The 22,825-nt window shown below is 40.7% G+C and overlaps 1 protein-coding gene across 3 annotated transcripts in view; it reads right to left on the bottom strand.

The window, feature by feature from the left end:
- SLC44A5 (solute carrier family 44 member 5) overlaps nt 1-22,825 on the bottom strand; it is a 161,157-nt gene that overhangs the window by 48,278 nt on the left and 90,054 nt on the right. For all 3 annotated transcript variants that reach the window (XM_082227253.1, XM_082227251.1, XM_082227252.1), the window contains exon 3: nt 2,369-2,442. In XM_082227253.1, coding sequence (XP_082083379.1) covers nt 2,369-2,442 — 74 coding nt within the window. The remainder of the gene's footprint in view (nt 1-2,368; nt 2,443-22,825) is intronic.

Genomic DNA, 22,825 nt, shown 5'->3' with positions numbered 1-22,825 from the left:
CAAACTCCATGCTCTAGAAATGATGGATCTGAACTTTTCTGTTTCTGTACCCATCCAAATAAAATGTGGACTGAAGATCTGCTTTATACATTTATAGACTATAGAAAACCTCCCCCCATTTTTTTTTATCTATAAAGAGCCAAAGGACAGAAATATACAGATCTTATTCGGTCACGAGTTGCTTTAGGCACAACTCATGATTGTGAATTGATTTATACTCTATTTTCCCTTTATATGAACTTTATTGACTCTCATGCATTTTGAACAGGACAACTGCCTGGAGTCTATCCAAGGCTGATCTCATCTTTCATTTTTTTTAAAAAAATAAAGCAAATGAAAAAGTGTAAAACAAGGCTGGTGATGATGATGATGATAATCGTATAGCCAGCTTGTGTACAAGTGTGAGTGTAACAAGCATCCAGATCCGACTAGCTTCAGAATCTGAATTTGAGATTGAAAAAGTACTCCCATAAGAGGAACAGAAAATAGCCACCACCACCCAAAATAAATTTTGATTTCAAGATGAATAGCTTTTATTTTGAGCATTTACAGGTATTCAAAAGTTTAATTAGAGATTCTCTCTTTACAGTGAGAGTACAGGCAATACAGTGTTATGTATACAGACCATATCATCTTTGACCAATGCCTGTGGGGAAAATAGAACTGGGCAACCAACCATTCAGTCATCTAGATTTTATGCAGTACATGATTCTGTAAAAACCTTATGTAGAAAACTGCTGTGAAATCCTAGCCAGAGGATTACAGGAGATTTGTGCATTGCTGGAGGAAAGTACAGTGCAGTAGGAAGGTTTGAGAGTCCAGGGGTGCTGGGCACAAGCTACCAACCATCTCCCTAGCCTTTTTCCTGGAAGTATTCAGTTCTTCTAATCAATCTATTGTTCAGAATGATGAACCAGAAACAAATGTGATCACACATTTAAAAATTCTGTTTCACAAAGGGATAGCTTGAAGGGAAACACAAACTCAGTAGGGCAGGGTGTTAATGGGTACAAAAACCTTTATTATACATGGAATGTACCTGCCTCAGGGATGGAGAGATCCCATGAAACATAATGCATGATATCTGAGAGTCCTGTGCTAAAGGCAGGTAGTGTTTCTTTTAGAGCTGGCTTGGTTACAGCCCAGAGGAGATCTGGAACCTGTCTTTATAAATATTGAACTTGGTTCAGTTTAAAAGAGAGCCAACAAAAAAAAGCTATACTTTCATCTCAACTGTATAGTGACTGCCTTTTCTATGGAACTATGATGTGATAGAGAGCTGTACTGTTTGTTCCAGCAGGACAAAGGATGAACATCCGTTCTAATTCTCTTGATTGTACTTCTTCTGTGAGATGTGTGTTCCTTTTTGTAGTCTAATGGCATAATACTATTGCTATGTAGCTGTACAGCTTAGAAAAAATGTTATGATGTTAATAAAAAGAAATTTTTAAAAATTCACTAAGGCTAAGCCAGAACTGAAGTGAACTCTCCTGCCAAAGAGCAGCATCACATGTAAATAAACAGCGGACTATGTCCAGATCTATTAATGTCAATGGGAGTTTGGCCACTGAGTTAAAAAGATGTATCCATGAGTTGAATATTCATGCCAGCTGCTGGGGTTTGTCTTGAGAAATATGGAGCTGCCTTCCCCAACATGTAACCTAACATGGCCAGCGGTCAAGGATAATGGGAATTGTAGACCGACAATTTCTGAAGGCCACCAGGCCGGAGAAGGCTTGTCTAATAAATACACCAAGTGATGTCAAATAAACACTGTGTGATAATGTCAGACATGGCTTGCATTGGACATTGGGCTGAGTGGAGATTAAAGAGACATGGAGCAGCGGCAGCTGTGTGCCTTATAAAGCTTCAGCTCTCAGTGAAGTTCTCTCAAACAAAATTGAGATGCACATTAAAGAATCTGCTGCTGATCATTAGCTCTGCATCCCACTTAAAAAAGCAACTGTTCTATTCATTATTTGCATGGATTGTTGCTAACATTATAAAGAATTCATTTTTAAAACTTTTTATTTTCTCCCACTTCTAATTACCAACATTTTCCTGCTATAACTACAGCTTTTTACAGTAATGAAGAACAAAATTATTGAACCATGGCTACTCTGCCAGCTTTGTTTCATATTGGATTTTTTTTGGTCAATATACCAATCATTTTTATTTCCCCCCTATAATTACAACAGTCAATGAGAGCAGGTAGTTCATGCTTTGTTTCCAAGAAATGTGTTAAATGAATGTAATTATATTTAATCGGGATGCCCATTTAACTTAAGGCAACAATTGCTTCTCAAGTAAATTAGAAGTTACTTTCCTATGAATAGGATAAGCATCAACTGTACATGTATTTACTTACCCACAATTCCTAAAGCAATGTAACCCAGGATGACCACAACGAAGATGACACAACAGAGAACGTCTGTACAATACCTAAAGACAGAAGATATTGAGCAGTTACACAAGTGTCCCATAATACAACTGTGAACCAAAATAAAATTAAATTCTTGGTACACTGTAGGTGCAAATGGCATCTGTTCAGCAGATCTATCCATCCACTGGCAATTGCTTTCAGTGTGCTAATCCTTCTGCAAATCTCATTTTCAAAGCCACAAGTATCTTGAGCCAAAAGTTCCATGGCAAGAATTAACCGTCCAAAATGCCAGTAAGATATAAGCAAGGCCAAATGTTTATATGCTTGCTCCTAGGAAGGAGTAGCTTACATAAAATGACAACGCACATATCCATGGACCACTTATGGGTTTAGGCATTACTGCAGTGCAAAGCATGATCATTCTGGTCATAGCAGCAGATTTCCTTCTTTTTTTTTTTTATAATCATATTTATTAAAATTTCCAATAATAACAGAATAGAAAAATAAGAAAGATAAAGAAAAGAAAGAAAAAGAGAAACTAATTTAGACCCTTCTTTTCATAACCTTCTTTCTGGGACTTCCTCCTTCCCCTCCCGATTGTATTCCCCTTTCTCTAAGTTGGTTCCACAAGTTCTCATTAAACCTAATATATTTTACTCATAAACCAATTTAAATTTACACAATCTTAACGTCACTCCTCGTCTTATAATAGAACAAAATTTTCCCCCTAAGATCAGCTCTCATTCCTTCCACGAGTTCCCCCTTTCTAAAAAAAAAGAAAAAACAAAAACATATAATATCAAAGTTATAGAAAATATAAGATAGAAAGTATAGAGAATTTCAAAAAGTTGGTTACAAAGCCTTTGGATTCTAAGGTTCCCCCTCCCTTCCCCGGTTTTGATTCCCCATGTCCATTTGTCTATATGTTGTCGGCCTGGAGATCTTAAGTCCACAGCCAAATTTGTCTCAGTCCATCTTGCTGGTTTCTTCGGATTTGGTTGTTTTAATGATGTTTAACTTCAAAAATCCAATCTAATAGAGGCCTTTAATTTTCTTTAATCTTTTGTTGCTCCTCCCATTGTTCGTTCCGTGTCGTATTCAGTCATTTACTCTTTTATTTCTTGGTTTCTCAGGTTTCTGTCTTGTTCAGCTGTCAAAACATTTCTTGTTCCAAAATTTAAAGTCTCTACAGAGGTTTGTTATTCAGGGACACAGACTTACGTCCAGTTCCTTTCTTGCTTCAATAGAAGATTCTATTGTATTATGGTCACCTCTGTAGACAAAATAATATTTCAGTTCTGCAGCTTTCCCAGGAGATAAGACCTTTGCACATCCCAGAGTAGTTTTCCACATACGACACTTGTAATGTCCCAAATCCCCTCTAGAGGGATTACAGTAACTTTGTATCCTCCAATCCAAAAGTCAATTTGTTGTTTCTTTTCCCCGACAGTTTATATCCATATTTATATCAAATTGTAACAAAATTAACCAGCAAAGAACTTGTAGCAAAGTCCTCTTTATATTTTCCAGTTTTGACAGCTCCTTTGACAGCTGTCAAAATCTCCATCTCTCTTCGCCAGGCTATCCGAATCGCCCCGGTTCCCGGGGGGGGGTTGCTTTTTTCTCCTCACCCTCGACTCCTCTCCTCCAGCACAGTTCTTATAATTCACATCGTGGAGTTGGTAATTTTTGTCATCAATAAGCTTCTGAATCGATCTTGGTTTCTCAGTCCTTGTTTTAGCATGTTTACAATCAGGGAGGGGACTGACTTCCTTTTTTGGATCCCCTCCCGCTCGTGCCAAATCCGGAAAAAAAATTTCTTTTTTCCTCCTTTTATACCCGGTTGCCCAATTACTCACGGGTTGTTGATCAATTGTCCGAATTTCCTTTGGAAGAAGCCAGCGCTCTCCGCCGGATGGCATGCGGCTGCGCCCGGCAGGGGAAGCGGAGGACTCAAAGCACCACGCTGCTCCCCGGCGCCCGATCCGTAGCCTTTAAAAAGGCTCCTTCACGAGCCGGGAGAGCGATAACGGTGCCAGCCGAGTCACCATGTCCACGGGATCCGTTCCCGTGGTTTCTAAGGGTCCCCGCGTCGCCGGCGCGGTAGGACCCAGCCCCTGCCGAGCAGACTCCCTCCGGAGCTCGGAGGGAGTCCGCCATTCGGCGATGGCGCTAACCCGGAAGTCTCAGCAGATTTCCTTCTTAGTCCATAAAAGTGTCCTGTGAATTACAAACAGCATACAAATTTACAACTTCTGCTTGTTGGGGGGGGGAGAGATTGTGTTTATTGGCCATGAGCAGAAAGAAGCTTTTCAACAATAGAGATAATATACATTGGTGTCATTAGTTTGGGCAGTTCAGGACCTGACTGCCTTTTTTCAGAGCTGAATACAACTTTAATTCTAGATAACGGATCACCATTTGAAGCAGAGAAAACCTGGTGAACCATTGCAGTTCAGTGTCTTAATATTCAGCAGCTCAGTGATCAGATTACTGTGTGAGTGGATGTATGTGCAAGTCCCATAGTGCTCAGGGAGCATCCCCTCTCAGAACAATGCCACCACATGCCTACTCAAGAGTAAGCACAACTTAATTAAATGGCACTTTGTTCCAGGTAAGTAGGGTTAGGATTGCAGCCTCTGGGTGGTCAATGTTAGTCCCACATTAGACCTATTGAAGTTAAGAAACACTGACTAACTTAGGTTCAATATTTTCAATGGGTCTGATCTGAGTAGGCCTTGGCTGAATATAATCTTCAGTCTGGAAATAAACCTGGTAAATTTAAGATCATAGAACTGTAGAGTTGGAAGATACCCTGAGGGTGATCTAGTCCAACCCCCTGCAATGTTGGAATCTCAACCAAAGCATCCATAGCAGATGGCCATCCAACCTTTATTTAAAAACTTCCAAGGAAGGAGAGTCCACCATGTCTCATGGGAGTTTGTTACACTGCCAAACAGCTCTTACTGTCAGAAAGTTCTTCCTGATGTTTAGTCGTAATCTCCTTTCATGAAACTTGAATCTATTGGTCTGAGTCCTAGCCTCCAGAGCAGGAGAAAATAAACTTGTTCAATCTTCCATGTGACAGCCCTTTAGATATTTTAAGAAGGCTATCATATCTCTTTTGTCTCTTTACCAGGATAAACATACCCAGTTCCCTCAACCATTCCTCATAAGGCTTAGTTTCCAGACCCTTTATCATTGGTTGGCCCTTATTCTTCACACATTCCCACTTGTCAATTTCCTTCTTAAACTGTGGTGCCCAGAACTGGGCACAGTATTCCAGGCGGGGTCTGACTAAAGTGGTGCTGCTATTACTGTTCTTGATAAGGAGGTCTGACTAATAGAGTGGTGCTATTACCGTCCTTGATAAGGAAACTAGATTTCTGTTGATGCAGCCTAGAATAGCATTAGCTTTCTTTGCTTGTGCAACACACTGTTGACTCATGTTAAGCTGATGGTCTACTAAGACCCCTAGATCCTTTTCACATGTACTACTGGCAAGTCAGGCGTCCCCCATCTTATATTTGTGCAGCTGGTTCTTCCTACCTAAGTGTAGAATCTTAAGATACTTGTATGCAGTGTCCACAGATGCACGTATAACAACTGCTGTATCAACACAACTTTCATGTTTGAAACAGTCACCAGAATAAATTGCTTTCTAAATTATTTATTTAGACAAAATACTTCTCAATGGAGGTAGTTCTCACATTCAACTATAAGCCATTAAGGAAGAAGAAATACTGGGTGAGATAAATGTACGTGGATCAAATCCCTAATAATTTTCACACCTGGGAAATCTGAAGAATTTGATTGTCCCATAGAGCACTGACAGAAAAACAGCAGGTCACTTAGCTTCACCAGTCAAGCTGAAAACCCCCACGAACGGTAAATCCACAAGGAAGGGAAAGAATATTAGAACATTGAAGTCACTGTTAAAAAAAATGAGCCAGGAGGAGTGGTGAGAGCACAAAAGCAGAACATGTGAACAGAGCACAAACTGCAAATGAACACCAGTATTTCTCAGCACTCTAACTTTAAGCTAAGTGGGTCAATCCACTGCACTTCTCTATACCTAGAGAGATATTCATTGTATCCAACTTAAAATATTTTACAGAGCTACAATCTGACTTATTTTTCAGTTTCTGATTTAGTATTCCTTCCACTTTGATTTTGTTCTCTGCTTTCAAGAATGCATTTGAGTCAACAAGTGAATCAACCCAACCCCATCTTCATTAAGTAAATAAAATTCAAGGGGTCTTTCACAGAAATGGCAAAGAACCACAAAGACTGCATAGATTCAAGGTGTTCGCTCCAGCCTATTTTTAGAGCAGATATTCAAGGTGGACTGATCTAAAGTATAATTACGTGTGCACTCAAAACCGGCTCTTGACATTCTTAGCTTTGCAATTGAAGGCCATCCTGGAAGTGAAGCTGGCAAAAGGCTTTAACGAACTTGAGACTGGAAGAGGGCACATCTCAAGAAAATTAAGTCATGGGTAATGCAGCTGCTAAGAGTGTGCTCAGCCTCAATCCATAAAGGGCAGTGAAATCAAGGATGTAGGGGCAAACTTTCTAGACAGGGAAAAAGAGGACATGAGAACATGACAATAAGGGTGAGGTTAGGGGTTCACCTTGGTCACTGACAGCCATCCTGACAGTATATTTTAAAATACAATTTAAAATATTTATAAAGTGCTCACGTTATTAAAAAAAACACAGAAAAGATATATTTGCAAAGGCTGCTGTTGCCTTTCAAGGCATTATCTTTGAAAATGCACAGAATAATTTTGCTATTTTAATAAACACCTATTGTACATAAATTTGATAGACTGCAAATTAGAATGCATAGTGTAACGTAAGTTGGATTCTGGGATTCAATTGGTTAGAGCATGGTGCTGATAACACCAAGGTTGCAGGTTCAATCCCTGTAGGGGACAGCTGCATATTCCTGCATCGCAGGGGGATTGGGCTAGATCCGTGGTTCCCAATGTGGGGCACATGCCCCACAGGGGGGAAATTTGATTTTTAAGGGGGGGGCAATTCGAGAATAAGTTATTAACAGTTAATAAGCTTCCAGGCTTCCTCTACGTAAATAGGAGTTCGCTTTTTGAATAATAAGAATTATATGTCATGGGAGGGGGCATCAGGATTTTAGAGATGCTTAGGTGGGGCATGGCCAAAAAAAGGTTGGGAACCACTGGGTTAGATGATCTCAGGATCCCTTCCAACTCTACAATTCTATGATTCTATTATATTCATCGGGGACCAAACTTAAAATATTTTACAGAGCTAAGTCGGTTCTTGCAGTGCCAGGCACTGGGTACCACAGACACCCAAGCATCAAGGTTTCAAAGGTTCAGAACAGTGTGACAGACAATGCCTCTCTGATGAGGAAGAAGCTAAATGAATCTGAATACAGATTATTCATTTGGAACTGCAGTTATTTAGGTAAGCCTCCTCTGAAAATTCTGTTCAGGGGGTTAAGAGTTACTGTCACAATGCAATGAAAGCTTCGATTTGCCTTGTGAAACTTGTCTATCTGGACTGATAGAGATTTACTCTCAAAAAGAGGAAGTGGGTGACCAGTGCTCTAATTCAGATTTGCCCCAAACATTTAGTTTTTAACATTGGTTTTTAATCAATGCCATTACAGGCAAAGCAGCATCCTTTCCCTTAAGATGACCAATAAACGCTACAACCTTTTACTAACACAAGGGTAAATCAACTACTTCAAGACTGAAGTACTATTTCATTTTTCAGTGCATGTTAAAAAGTGCAACATTTAATTATCAAACAAAGAAAACTAGAACACTGCAATTATTCAGTAACATTTTTTCTCTCTTTTTAAGCAACATTATAAATTTACATAACTAATAGCATGATAAACAGCAGCCATAATCAAGACATTCTAATCATATCTTCCTTGTAACATTTGTAACATTTGGTGCAGTCATCCTCCAATGAGTACTTACTGTACGTATCCTAATTTTTGGCCTATATTTTATTTTGAATGTCACACACGTTTTACACTGCTGCACCCAACAGAGGTTTCATCGTGATGGAAATATACTACACATTTGTAAATATAAAGCAGGGATATTAGCTGTTTCAGCAAAACACACACACAACTTGATGAGATTATGACATAATCTCTTTCTCCCTGCAGGATACTAAATGTGCCATAGCTCTCTTCATGTGGTGTGTGTGAGAGAGAGGTGGGGAGGGGGTAGCAGGTCCAGCAAGCAGGTAAACAACAAATACCTGAGGAGGGCTTTGGTTTTATTAGAAAGAAAGAGATTATATATTAATCTCATCAACATGGGGCTGAGCAACAAAGATACAACAGAGATATTTGGTTAAGGAAGTGTCGTCCCATTCTGCCCTTCATTGTATAGACTATGAATTCCTGTAGAGGATTTAGATGAGACAAAATTCCAGAATAACAGCAGATCAAGACACATCCTGAAAAGCAATGATTTGTTCTAAATATGAAAAAAGTGGAAATTGCTACTGTGTGGGGTTGCCAAATTTCAAAAAGTGAAAATCTAGATAACAAAGGCTTTTTAGTTTTTACGTAGCATTCTAATGTTCATTCTTCTATAGTGCTGAAAACTTTGTCCAGAAGTTAAGACCTTCTTTGTGAATGTTTATTTGTAAGTTTTTATGTCTCTCTTCTTGTTTTCTTTTCATCTACAGCTTTCCTGTTTTGATTTTAAAACTTTAATTTATGCTTCTCCTGCCTTAAACCACCTATTGTGCAGCTGAGCAGAGTAAAACAGAGGCTCACAACAGGCTTAAGGGTCCAAACTATGCTTGACTTTTTTTTTTTTAAGGGAGGCTTTTGACGTTAAAAGAGCAAGTGCCAAAAAAAAATCCAAGATGGACGCATTTGATTTCAAAAGAGGAAGCTTCACTCAAATGAGAGAGACACATTAATACGTCCTTTTTACCAAAGTCAATAGGAACTCCCCTATGAAGAAAGGTTGCATCCTTTAGGGCTTTTTAGTTTAGAAAAAATGTGGGTATGAGGTGACACAATATACCATATTTTTCGCCCTATAGGATGCACGTTTTCCCCTCCAAAAATGAAGGGGAAATGTGTGTGCGTCCTATGGGGCGAATGCAGGCTTTCGCTGAAGCCTGGAGAGAGAGAGGGGTCGGTGCGCACAGACCCCTCTTGCTCTCCAGGCTTCAGGAAGCTATCCGCAAGCCTTGGGAGCTCCGCAGGAGTTCCTGTCGGGCTCCCAAGGCTTGTGGATAGCAGCCTGCATCCTGAAGCCTGGGGCACGCTGACCAGCGCACCCCGGGCTTCGTGCAGATATCGGGCATCCCCACAAGCTCGGGGGACAGCGGGGAGGCGGAGCGCCACCATCCTGCTGTTCCCCAACCTGGTTTGGAGGCTGGCGGTGGGGAGAAGCGGGCTTCTCCCCACCACCAGCCCCACAAGCTCGGGGGACAGCAGGGAGGAGGAGCGCCACCATCCCGCTATTGCCCGACCTGGTTTGGAGGCTGGCGGTGGGGAGAAGCGGTAAGTTTATAAAATTATGCATGGCATGGAGAATGTGGATAGAGAAAAGTCATCGTCCCCCCCCATCTCATAAGAATAGAACTCATGGATATCCATCCACGAAGCTGAGTGTTGGAGGAATCAGGACAGATACAGGAAAGGACTTCTTCACCTAGCACATAAACTATTGGAAGTCCACTTCCACAGGAACCAATGCTGGCCACCAACCTGGATGGCGTTAAGAGAGGATGAGGCAATGGCTATATGCTCTGCCTCCACAATTGGAGGCAGGAATGCTTCTGAATACCAGTTGCTGGAAACCACATGAGCAGAGAGTGTGCTCTTGTATTCAGGTCCTGCATGAAGGCTTCTCACAAGCATCTGGTTGGCCAGTGCGAGGAAAGGAATACTGGACTAAAGCAACCACTGGCCTGATCCAGCAGCCTCTTCTTACATCCCGATAAAGCTCCTCAAAAGCGTTGTTTGCAGAATCCATTTAATGCGCGACCTAATTTCAAGATCCTTTCAGAGGAAAGGTTGTTGTTGTTTAGTCGTTTAGTCGTGGCCGACTCTTCGTGACCCTATGGACCAGAGCACGCCAGGCTCTCCTGTCTTCCACTGCCTCCTGCAGTTTGGTCAAACTCATGTTTGTAGCTTCGAGAACACTGTCCAACCATCTCATTCTCTGTCGTCTCCTTCTCCTTGTGCCCTCCATCTTTCCCAGCATCAGGGTCTTTTCCAGGGAGTCTTCTCTTCTCATGAGGTGGCCAAAGTATTGGAGCCTCAGCTTCAGGATCTGTCCTTCCAGTGAGCACTCAGGGCTGATTTCCTTAAGAATGGATGCGTTTGATCTTCTTGCAGTCCATGGGACTCTCAAGAGTCTCCTCCAGCACCATAATTCAAAAGCATCAATTCTTCGGCGATCAGCCTTCTTTATGGTCCAGCTCTCACTTCCATACATCACTACTGGGAAAACCATGGCTTTAACTATACGGACCTTTGTTGGCAAGGTGATGTCTCTGCTTTTTAAGATGCTGTCTAGGTTTGTCATTACTTTTCTCCCAAGAAGCAGGTGTCTTTTAATTTCGTGACTGCTGTCACCATCTGCAGTGATCATGGAGCCCAAGAAAGTAAAATCTCTCACTGCCTCCATTTCTTCCCCTTCTATTTGCCAGGAGGTGATGGGCCTAGCGGTCATGATCTTCATTTTTCTGATGTTGAGCTTCAGACCATATTTTGTGCTCTCCCCTTTCACCCTCATTAAAAGGTTCTTTAATTCCTCCTCACTTTCTGCCATCAAGGTTGTGTCATCTGCATATCTGAGGTTGTTGACATTTCTTCCGGCAATCTTAATTCTGGCTTGGGATTCATCCAGCCCAGCCTTTCGCATGATGAATTCTGCATATAAGTTAAATAAACAGGGAGACAATATATAGCCTTGCCGTAGTCCTTTCCCAATTTTGAACCAATCAGTTGTTCCATATCCAGTTCTAACTGTAGCTTCTTGTCCCACATAGAGATTTCTCAGGAGACAGATGAGGTGATCAGGCACTCCCATTTCTTTAAGAACTTGCCATAGTTTGCTGTGGTCGACACAGTCAAAGGCTTTTGCATAGTCAATGAAGCAGAAATGGATGTCTTTCTGGAACTCTCTAGCTTTCTCCATAATCCAGCGCATGTTTGCAATTTGGTCTCTGGTTCCTCTGCCCCTTCGAAATCCAGCTTGCACTTCTGGGAGTTTTTGGTCCACATACTGCTTAAGCCCGCCTTGTAGAATTTTAAGCATAACCTTGCTAGCATGTGAAATGAGTGCAATTGTGCGGTAGTTGGAGCATTCTTTGGCACTGCCCTTCTTTGGGATTGGGATATAGACTGATCTTCTCCAATCCTCTGGCCACTGCTGAGTTTTCCAAATTTGCTGACATATTGAGTGTAGCATATTGAGTGTAACATATTGAGTGTAGCGGAAAGGTTAGCATACTCTAAGCAACTTTTGTTGTTGCTATCATTTTCTTTTCTATTTCCTGTACAGCTTAAACAAATTGGAAAGCCTTTTTTTTTAACCATTGTACAATTACCTAGAATATAATATAAATTTCACACACCCATTCCAGGCTGCCACTGCCAGTATATAAGTTCAGTACCATGACTGAAATAGCTTGTGCCCAGGAATTCAGTTCTCAGCTATGGTAGCATTAAATATTAAACACATGCAGTAAGATTAACATAGGAAGGTTGAATACTGAATAAACTTAGGTGCACCGCACGGAAATTCATTTCCCTACAGTGCCTTGTACTAAGCTGCTATAAATTCTAACAAAGTAGCAAGATGTTAGATCATATCGGATTGGTAATTATGTATTTCATATTCTTATGGTTAAATAAGTCTTTGACATTCTAGTTCAGCTGCAAGGTGTCTGTATGTTAAGTTCTACTCTAATAACAATGTTGTTGTTATGGCCGGATAGCATATGTTAAATGCATTTTTCTAGTTTAAGGCAACATTTTTCTGCCTGGGTTTAAAGGGAAAATGTATCAGCAAACTTGTCATGAAACCAAATTACAGTGCAGGTTATGCACACAGCTTATGCTTTTTGTTCCTCCTAAATCATTGCAAAGCAAAAGAAGCAGGCCAATGTACTTTATTGCGGCAGTGAGGAGAGAATAATCTAGGAGGCAGGAGGCTTGGTTTTTATCAGAGCCATATAGAAGCATATTAAACCAGAACGCATTTCAGACACAATTACAATTTGTGCATGATTAATAATGCCCATGGCATTTTAATATATTTCCCTCTACTATTTAAAGAAATAAATAAAAAAGGATAAAGTATGCAGCTAGCTGAAAAATAGAACATCTAGAACAGGACAAGCCAACTTGGCACACACATGTGCCATTGTGCCCACCAATACCTCCTACAGTGCCCAGCACTCAGGGAACATATCTTCAAAAATCCACAATGCATTAGAGACTGTTTGCTCTTTCTGCTTAGTTGGAAGCTCAGCTACTCCTACATCGAGCCTGCACCCTTTAAAATGTCCGCATTTCATTAGGAGCTAGGATTGGACACCCATACTCCCACCCATTCTGTGAGGGAAAGAGGTGGGAAAAGCTATTCCCTGTCAGTGTGAGTGCAGCAGTGGCTTATGTATAAGAGTATAAAAAATTAAATAATAAACACAATAACAATATAAACACAACAATTAAATCACTGCAAAGGAAGCTAGACTCATTACAAGTAAATATAACAAACCTTAAAATGCCAAGGAATTAAAGCACATAAAAAACTGCAAAACAACAACAACAACAGAGGGTTGTAAACAAGCAATGCACTACAACTTCCAATATCTTGATCATTGGTTGAGGTGAGACGGGTGGGAGGTGGGAGCCCGACAGTATCTGGAAGACCACAGCTACAGAACTATGAGCAAATGCAAGTCCTATCACTGATGCAAAAAAAAATCAAATGTTATTGCACATATGTTTTATTTAAAGGGATGGGAGGCAGAAAAGTGCTGGGAGTACAACCATTCAGGTTATAGGAGATAGCACATTTCACCTTTGCCTGCCACTATCTTGAAATGACAGCAATGGCATCAGCAATCCTCCTTCTGCTGCACTCCAAACAATGGTATCATCAGTCAGTGAGCAGTGTTTGTGGGTACTGAAGGAAAGAAGGTTGGGCATTCGGCTTCAAGCTATTTAACCCTTCTCTGCCTCTTGCTGCTTGTCATCCACCCTCCTGCCCTTCATAGGCATAGCTGCTCACCACTGTATGCAGTGTGTGTGTGTGTGTTTTGCCTATTCTGTACTGATTTGGTGGCAGATCTGCTTAATGAGTGTCAGCCATTAAATAGGTCCATTGTGTGGGAGTTACATACTACATTATCAGGTAGTTAAGGGCATTTGTCAAACTTTAGGCACCTTGAAGCATGAAGGGTGTAGTTCCAAGACTTGCCTTCAAGGCTGTGGGACACAGGCAGGCTGAGGAGCATATCTGAGGCCAACATACAACATGTCCCCCGAGTTGTGCGGCCCCAGAAGCAGGTGGAGCAGTAAGGCTAGCAGTAAGGGTTCTGTACTCACCTGAAAGGATGGAACGAAAAGCTCATGCACTATTTATTATGCGCAGTTAGTATCCAACACTAAAACCAAATCTTTAAATTGCTAGGAGGCGGCTGTTTTTTGCCGCAAAAGACTAAAATGGCTGTTTCTCTGGAAACTGTTACAGAAGTGGATAGAAAATCATAATTGAAGAACTGGTGACCAGGTTAATGGAGCACCCTAGGTATCATGAGGATAACACACTAAAAAGGAATAGTTGCCCAGGGATTACTATAATCATAAACCATATCAGCAGCCCCAGGACAGGGAGAAATAGAGGGGGGAAACCGGATACTGAAGTGCGGTTTGCGTTTTCCACCTTAATACTGTAAGCTTTCCTTTCTCAAACGTTATTCTTAGTACCTTATTAAAACATCTGAAATTGGTATTTTTTTAAAAAAGGTGGCTTATACCTATATAGGCATACCAAGGATTATCTGAACTTCTTAGGAACAGCCAGTTTCATTTGCTTTCCCTGTGCCATCCCTTCCCACTTCTGTTATCTGCTTGGAAACACAAAGACTATTCAATAAAGCTAAGCCTATTTTACAAAGCAGCCCAAAGCTTCAGTTCTAGAGTGGGGAGAAAGCTGGCTATCTTTCAACCTGTGAAAACTAAGCAAAGTGCTCACCATTGTCCAACATATCCAGAGGTATAATTAAATAGGGCTGAGGCCTTGCAACAACCACAAGCAAAAAATCAGCTTTCTGAATTTAAGGATTGTAAACTTGGGGGGGGGGGAGAGAGAGAGATTGAAGTTACTGAATTATGGAGTCATTTTTGCGTAGCTAATGTAATATCCTGCAATCAATCAGTTCAAAGAGTATATTTTCTTCTGTTCCTGTTAATTTCAGGGCCTCTCTTGGCCACCAATTGTAGCTCTTTTTGTTCATATACTCTTGGAGGCTTAATTGTGGAATTCCTTCAGGCCTTCACAGAGAGAAAATAAAGGTCATTGGGCATACCACTAATAGGCTCGTGATTTGTGACACTGCCTCTTGAAATTATGAACGTGAACAAATTAAGAAGAAAGATCTAATCTTATTAGTCTCATGATGGTGCAATGAAATGGTACCATAGTAATCCAAGGGGGAAATGTATGGAAAAGGTAAGGAGTAAAAACCAGAAGACAAGGTAACCAAACCATGCTCCACTTCTTTCAAAGATTTTTGTGTGTATGTTCTAGTTTGACAAAGTTTGCACCGCTGTTAAGTACCGTATTTTCCACTCTATAAGATGCACCAGACCACAAGACGCACCTTGTTTTTGGAGGAGGAAAACAAGAAAAAAAAATATTCTGAATCTCAGAAGCCAGAACAGCAAGAGGGATCGCTGCACAGCGAAAGCAGCGATCCCTCTTGCTGTTCTGGCTTCTGGGATAGCTGCGCAGCCTGCATTCGCTCCATAAGACGCACACACATTTCCCCTTACTTTTTAGGAGGGAAAAAGTGAGTCTTATAGAGCAAAAAATACGGTATTAGCTTTGCCTTTGTGATCATTTATGTTAAAAAAAATTCTCTTCCTCCCAACAGTTCAGTCTCTATTTAGATACTTGAGTGCACTAAATGTGGAGGTGGTAGAAAGGAGCTGGGTTAAGAAGGGGTGTGTTTCGTGTCAGGTGGGATTCAAACATAATTTGCTTTCCACTCCTACCTGCAGTTCATGAAGGCGCTACATTGGTTAAGGAATCTGAGGAGGAGCAGGGTGAGAACAGGTATGTGGTTGAATTGGTTTAATGCACTAAATATACTTGGAATGAGGGTTGTCTCCATTGAATTCATTATGCTTGAAGAATGTTCACACAATGAAACCTCCTTCTCTGCTCCTCCCACCTAAATATGCATAGGAGGACTATTTTGTTGGCACTATTTAAACGGGAGGGGGGTGCATTTAACATAACATGGCTTGCACCACTGAGCTGGTAACCTATTACTTGATGTATCTCAGAGTTCCCTCTTCCTTCTCTAAAATACAGCCTTTGCTCATGGAAATTTAGCACTGCATGCTCAGTGTGACGCGGCAGCTTAAAAAGCCAATGCAATTCTGGGCTGTATCAATAGGAGTATAGCATCTAGATCAAGGGAAGTAATAGTGCCACTGTATTCTGCTCTGGTCAGACCTCACCTGGAGTACTGTGTCCAGTTCTGGGCACCACAGTTCAAGAAGGACACTGACAAACTGGAACGTGTCCAGAGGAGGGCAACCAAAATGGTCAAAGGTCTGGAAATGATGCCTTATGAGGAACGGCTAAGGGAGCTGGGCATGTTTAGCCTGGAGAAGAGGAGGATAAGGGGTGATATGATAGCCATGTTCAAATATATAAAAGGATGTCATATAGAGGAGGGAGAAAGGTTGTTTTCTGCTGCTCCAGAGAAGCGGACACGGAGCAATGGATCCAAACTACAAGAAAGAATCATAGAATCATAGAGTTGGAATAGACCACAAGGGCCATCGAGTCCAACCCCCTGCCAAGCAGGAAACACTATCAGAGCACTCTTGACATATGGTTGTCAAGCCTCTGCTTAAAGACCTCCAAAGAAGGAGACTCCACCACACTCCTTGGCAGGAAATTCCACTGTTGAACAGCTCTTACTGTCAGGAAGTTCTTCCTAATGTTTAGGTGGAATCTTCTTTCTTGTAGTTTGGATCCATTGCTCCATGTCCGCTTCTCTGGAGCAGCAGAAAACAACCTTTCTCCCTCCCCACTAACCAGGTCATCAACATTGGTTAGGACCAGATCTAAAATGGCTGTTCCTCTTGTTGCTTCTCCCACTTTCTGGACAATGAAGTTGTCTGCAAGGCCAGTGAGGAATCTGTTTGACCTTATGCTCTTGGCTGAGTTTGACATCCAACAAATATCCGGGTAATTGAAGTCCCCCATTACTACTATCTCCCTTCCTTTTGCATGCTTGGCCATCTGTTTCAGGAAGGCATCATCTATGTCTTCCATTTGGCTTGGGGATCTATAGTAAACTCCCACAATGAGGTCTCTGTTATTCTTCTCTCCCTTAATTTTGACCCAAATGCTCTCACTTTGGCTTTGAGGTTCTAAATCTTGGATCTCTTCACAGGTATACACATCCCTGACATATAACGCCACTCCTCCTCCTTTCTTGTCTGGTCTGTTTCTCTGAAATAGATTGTATCCCTCCATTATTACATTCCAATCGTGGGACTTATCCCACCAGGTTTCAGTGATGCCTATTATGTCATATTTAGTTTGCTGTACTAAGAGCTCAAGCTCATCTTGTTTATTTCCCATGCTTTGCGCATTAGTGTACAGACACTGAAGTCCATTAATCATTCCCCCGTGTCTCTTATTTAAGGATTTCCCCCTTAAATCCCACCTAAATATTAGGAAGATTCCACCTAAACATTAGGAAGAACTTCCTGACAGTAAGAGCTGTTCGACAGTGGAATTTGCTGCCAAGGAGTGTGGTGGAGTCTCCTTCTTTGGAGATCTTTAAGCAGAGGCTTGACAACCATATGTCAGGAGTGCTCTGATGGTGTTTCCTGCTTGGCAGGGGGTTGGACTCGATGGCCCTTGTGGTCTATTCCAACTCTATGATTCTATGATTCATTCCAAGTATATTTTCTCCACTAGGAAACTTCTATGAAAAAAATGCTGCCTGAAATATTTGTCTTCTGATAGGTAGGAGGCAGAGGTGGGAACGTGAAAATCTCCATATTATTATTTTGTACTGAGACACTTTTTAAATGTAGGGATTTCTCAGAGGCCCAGATAAATATTTACACTGAAGAGCATCACAGAGATTATGGGAATAAATAATAAGCAGTATACTATTTATATTCTAGTGCAATGTTTGTTTCTACGTGTGCATTTTTACCTTTTGTACGCCGTTTCAAGGGTGACAATCAGAAGCGGGATGAAAATTTGGCAAATAAAACTATATGCACACTATTTCAACAGTAGTGTGTTCAAGTGTGCATCACTGCCAGAGCAAAGCTCTAAATTTTCCATTATAAATGTATATTGCATGAGTCCAAAGGATTCGTGTAGCCAACAGTTAAACAAAATATTTGTAGCTTAATCTCTCTCTCTCTCTCTCCATATATAAAGATTGCCAATAGCTTTCTTAGTTATTACTAAGAGCGTACTGATTAAACTTAGCTTCTAATAGGAAATATCTATATTCATAATGTTTGTTGATATTTATAACAGTAATAATAACTATTCCAACTGAAACATTATTGAAGACTGAATTGCATTAAAGTGAGAAGGAATCTAATTTATGTAATCATGATTCATGCTGTTGGTGATTCTGGTAAACTATGGTAACAGTACTCTTCAGAGTGTTCAAGTATTCATCTGTACAGAATCTAGATATGTTTGTGTGCACATGCATGTACTGCTCTCTCTTCCTACTGATCCTCAGTGGAATCAGTATAGGGATAATGAAGCAATGATAATGATAATAGCATCAAATCAGTTATACCGGGACTATAAAGTAGTTACGTTATCTAGCATTTTCCAACAAAATGTAATTATTGTGCTTATTAGATCACAAAGTAACAAATGTTTTAATATTATTTAGATATGCATTAAAGTACGAAGAGGAAAACACAGAGGGTATTAAAGTTAAGCGCAAATAAGTCCCATCTGTTTCAGTGAGAGATAGTTAAAGATGTGCTTAATTCTCCCAATGAAATCAACAGGATTACTTAACTTTGGCCCACACTGTGAAAGTTGAGTTCACTCTTCTAAATGATCCGAGTGCATCAACTCTCAGTCAGGCATAATCACACAGCTGCTTTCTACGCTAGTTATCTAAACAACAGACAATTCCCTATATATATACATTTAAATAAATTAACATATACAAATGGCCGATAGCTGGGTGTGTATTCCTCTCTGGAGAAGTGACAGTCTAAACCTGATCTAACAAATGCATTTAAAATAATCTCCCATATGCTAATTTATTTATCAATTTAATTCAATTCAAGTGCTGTTTTCATGAAATAACATCACTTGTCTTTAATTTGTCTAATTAATTGATTAAAAGCAAGACAGCTAATCAACTAAAAGCCTTTAATTACTTGACAGCTCTAGTTTTGATGCTCCCTCACCAGCATCCAAAGTGTAGACATGTATATGAAACCCCCAATTCTATGAGAAATATTAGCCTTTGGGAGCAAGTACTGCATCACTTGTTATATTACTGGTGCAGTAGTATCCAGAATATGATGTATCATTCATAAAACAGCAACATCTGCACTATAATCTGATGCTAAAATTTAGAAATGGAACAACAGCACCGATGCACAGACAATCCCTTATGTACAATAGTGTAACAGTGTTCTACCATTCAAATACTAGACATACAATGCACATCTCAATGGAGAACAGCTTCATGGCTTTCCTTTTATCTACGGTAAGCGTTATCAAATCAGGCTACAACTGATACATAGAAGTTAACATATATAATCGGAACAGTATGGTCAGATAAGTACAATAGCTCAATCTTGAAATCCACCCCCTACACACAGGGTGAATCCTCCTTTCCCACTGAGTGTGCATTTCAAAGGAAGATGCAATCAGCTTCAGCTCCCTAAGTAGTGTACATGTACGGCATCTATGTTTGCAAACTCACGTTAGTCAAATTCACATGTTACATGTTATGTGTCCACTCAAAACATCTGAAAGATAAATTAGAATTGCTTCAAAATGCAGTGGTCAGGCTGTTAATGGTGGGTGACTACTGGGATTATGTGATACCACTATTGGAAACAACTGCACGTGTCCAATTTGTTTCTGGTATCAACTCAAAATGTTGGTCCCAATTCTTTACAGTTTGGGTATCTGAAGGACTACTTTTTCCCACACGAATATGCCCATCTATGAAATTTTCAACATAGCACTCAAGGTCCACAGATAAGTATAGGCAGGACCAGGGGAAGGTCCTCCTTAGGACCTGTACCAAGGCACTGGAAGTCACCTCAGAAGAGAGGCCCAGTTTGTTCCCTCATGAATGGACTTCCATACGGAAATGTGCTTTAAGCTCCGTTAAATGAATTGCTTTAAGCCTGATGGAGCTGTACTTGGTACAGTGGTATCTCAGGATGCAAACAGGATCCGTTCCGGAGCCCCATTCAAATCCTGAATGGAATGTAAGATGTGACGGTGCATCTACGCATGCGCAGGTCATGTTTTGCCACTTCCGTGCATGCATGTGATTTCACTTTGAGCGCATGCGCATGCGACGAAATCTGGAAGTAACGTGCTCCGTTACTTCTGGGTTGCCGCGGAGTGCAACCCGAAAGCGCTCAACCTGAAGCACATTCAACCCGAGGTATGACTGTATTTGTTTTTTAATTAAGTATTCTTTTTTTCTCTCTTTTGCATTATAATTATTTTAAACTTTATTGCTAGCTGCCAATCGGAGAGAATCAATTAAATCAATTAAGAAATGAGATATATGAGAATTTTAAATATTTTAAATCAATAAATACATATAACCTATGGAAATGCATCATGTAGAAATTAATAGAATTTTTGTTAGGAAAATGAAGGGGAATAAACCAAGCTGAAGCTCATCAGCCCCCGGAGATCTGAATTCGTTTTAAGTAGCTAGGTGTTCCCGTATCACCTCTTTCCCTACCTTAGGCTACAGCTCTCTCCATCATTTATTCTGTTACCACCAGGATGGGTAAAGTAAAGGATGCTTTACTTTTTGATGACGACAGAGGTAAAGTAGGTGCTGAGCAGTTCCACCTTCTCTCTTTCACCCAACAGCACAAGCTACTTCTCATTTTAGTACTGTTTGTCGTACTGTGCTGTAACTAAGGTTATTCATCAATTTTCAAAAACATTTGTAGCAGTGCAGGAGAAACTCGCCTTTTATACCTAGAATGTTGACATCATTTATTTAAATGATTTTGTCCTTGCTGCCAGTCACCCATACTTACCATAAGTGACATCACCACACAGTCACATTTTACTGTGGTGCCATTCTGCTGACACTGTGCAATTTCTGGTGCAGTAAGATCGCCTACAAGACAAAGGCTAAAATAACAAATGCTTACCAGGAAGCAAGGTCCATTGAATTCAATGGATTGTATGCCTCAACAGACATACATAAGATTGTGCCATAATACAGGAAGGCCCCAAACAGGATTTTAAAAATCCTGACTATTCAGAAAGTCTGTTTTGGAGATGATTAGCTTTCACCTCTCCAGAATCACTTTTAAAAATTAAGAATATTCATCTCAGACATAGCATATGTCCATGACAGGCTATTCAGATCCCTATTTGCCACATATGCTGAAAAATAACTCAAGTTAATCAATAAAGATCAGGCCACATACTAAAGAAATACAAGCTTTAGGATACAAAAGCCGACTGATAAAAATATTATTTAGCATCTGTCTGCTATTCATTTTATCTGTAAATGTTTTTCCTATATAACTAGGGAAGTTATCACAGAAAGAGCTCCATTAATACAATTTCCCTTATTAATATTAATGCAGCTTCCTTCATCACGTTCAATAGTTACCTCTCACTAAATGTTCACTCAAGGCTCTTCTATCTATTTTCAAAATATCAACTATAATACTAATAATAACAAAGTACATGGGCGGGTAGAAAAGAACATTATGTACTTAAAATGTTGCTTTGAACATCACAGTGCCATTGTTATTATCTTTTCCATTTTTTCCCCACAGAGAGAAAACTAAAATTGATAAGTAATTGCTGGTGGTCTCATTTTTCTCTTTTCCAGGAAAACAACAAAAGCACATTTGCAACATATTCTCAATAATGTGTTTGCATTCAAAACATTTTAGCCATTTCACCTAAGTCTTAATTTGCACAGGTTTTGATTTCTTGAAGCCTTCTCAGTGTGGTGTAGTGGTTAAGAGTGGTAGTCTCGTAATCTGGGGAACCGGGTTCGCGTCTCCGCTCCTCCACATGCAGCTGCTGGGTGACCTTGGGCCAGTCACACTTCTCTGAAGTCTCTCAGCCTCACTCACCTCACAGGGTGTTTGTTGTGGGGGAGGAAGGGAAAGGTGAATGTTAGCCGCTTTGAGACTCCTTAAAGGGAGTGAAAGGCGGGATATCAAATCCAAACAACTCTTCTTCTTCTTCTTCTTCTTCTTCTTCTTCTTCTTCTTCTTCTCTGCATCCCCACTCCTCTGCAGTGAACAGCAGGTGTCTTGACTATTCAATGCATTAAGTTATGCCCAGAGTTGCATTGGAAGGAACCTACTACACTAGGGTGGTCCAACATTTTACACCAAGTGGGCTGCAAGAGTACTTCAACACAGAATCTGTGGGCTGCACACTGCCTTTTAACATGGCGGGGGTGGGGAGGAACCAAGGCGCAAGTCTGATGCTCCCCCCCCCAGTCCTCATGCTGCCTTCCCAAAACTACCTAAGCAAGGCACCAGGCTTTAGGAAGGAGGCTGGAAGCCTCTAGGACTCTGTCAGAGCCCTCATGCCTCCTTCCCCAATCCCAGCCCCCTGCTTGCCTGACTTTGGGAAGACAGTATGAGGGCTGCAGGGGTGGGTGGGTGCATGCACACACGTGTCAAATGTTCCCCTCGGGCTCTGTGTTGGACTGCACTGTACTAGACCAAACAACCCACTTTTCAATCACAGCTCTCACTTTTCTCTTTGGCCAAAAAGAGTGAGAAGCAGAAGCAGCCAAGTTAGCTCATCACACAGAAATTACTTTAAAAGTTTGCCTGTACATTTTGCTTCATAACTTTCCTTCTAAGAATATCAGAAACTTGCTTTTATGGAAAGGAAACTCAGTCCCCCTGCAGATATGAACCCTAGCCGCTTTGAGACTCCTGAAGGGGAGTGAAAG

The sequence above is a fragment of the Podarcis vaucheri genome, assembly GCF_965113315.1.
Source record: "Podarcis vaucheri genome assembly, chromosome: 6".
Classification (NCBI taxonomy): domain Eukaryota; kingdom Metazoa; phylum Chordata; class Lepidosauria; order Squamata; family Lacertidae; genus Podarcis; species Podarcis vaucheri.
The sequence above is the reverse complement of the archived record's forward strand: the minus strand, read 5'-3'. Positions and strand labels throughout refer to the sequence as shown.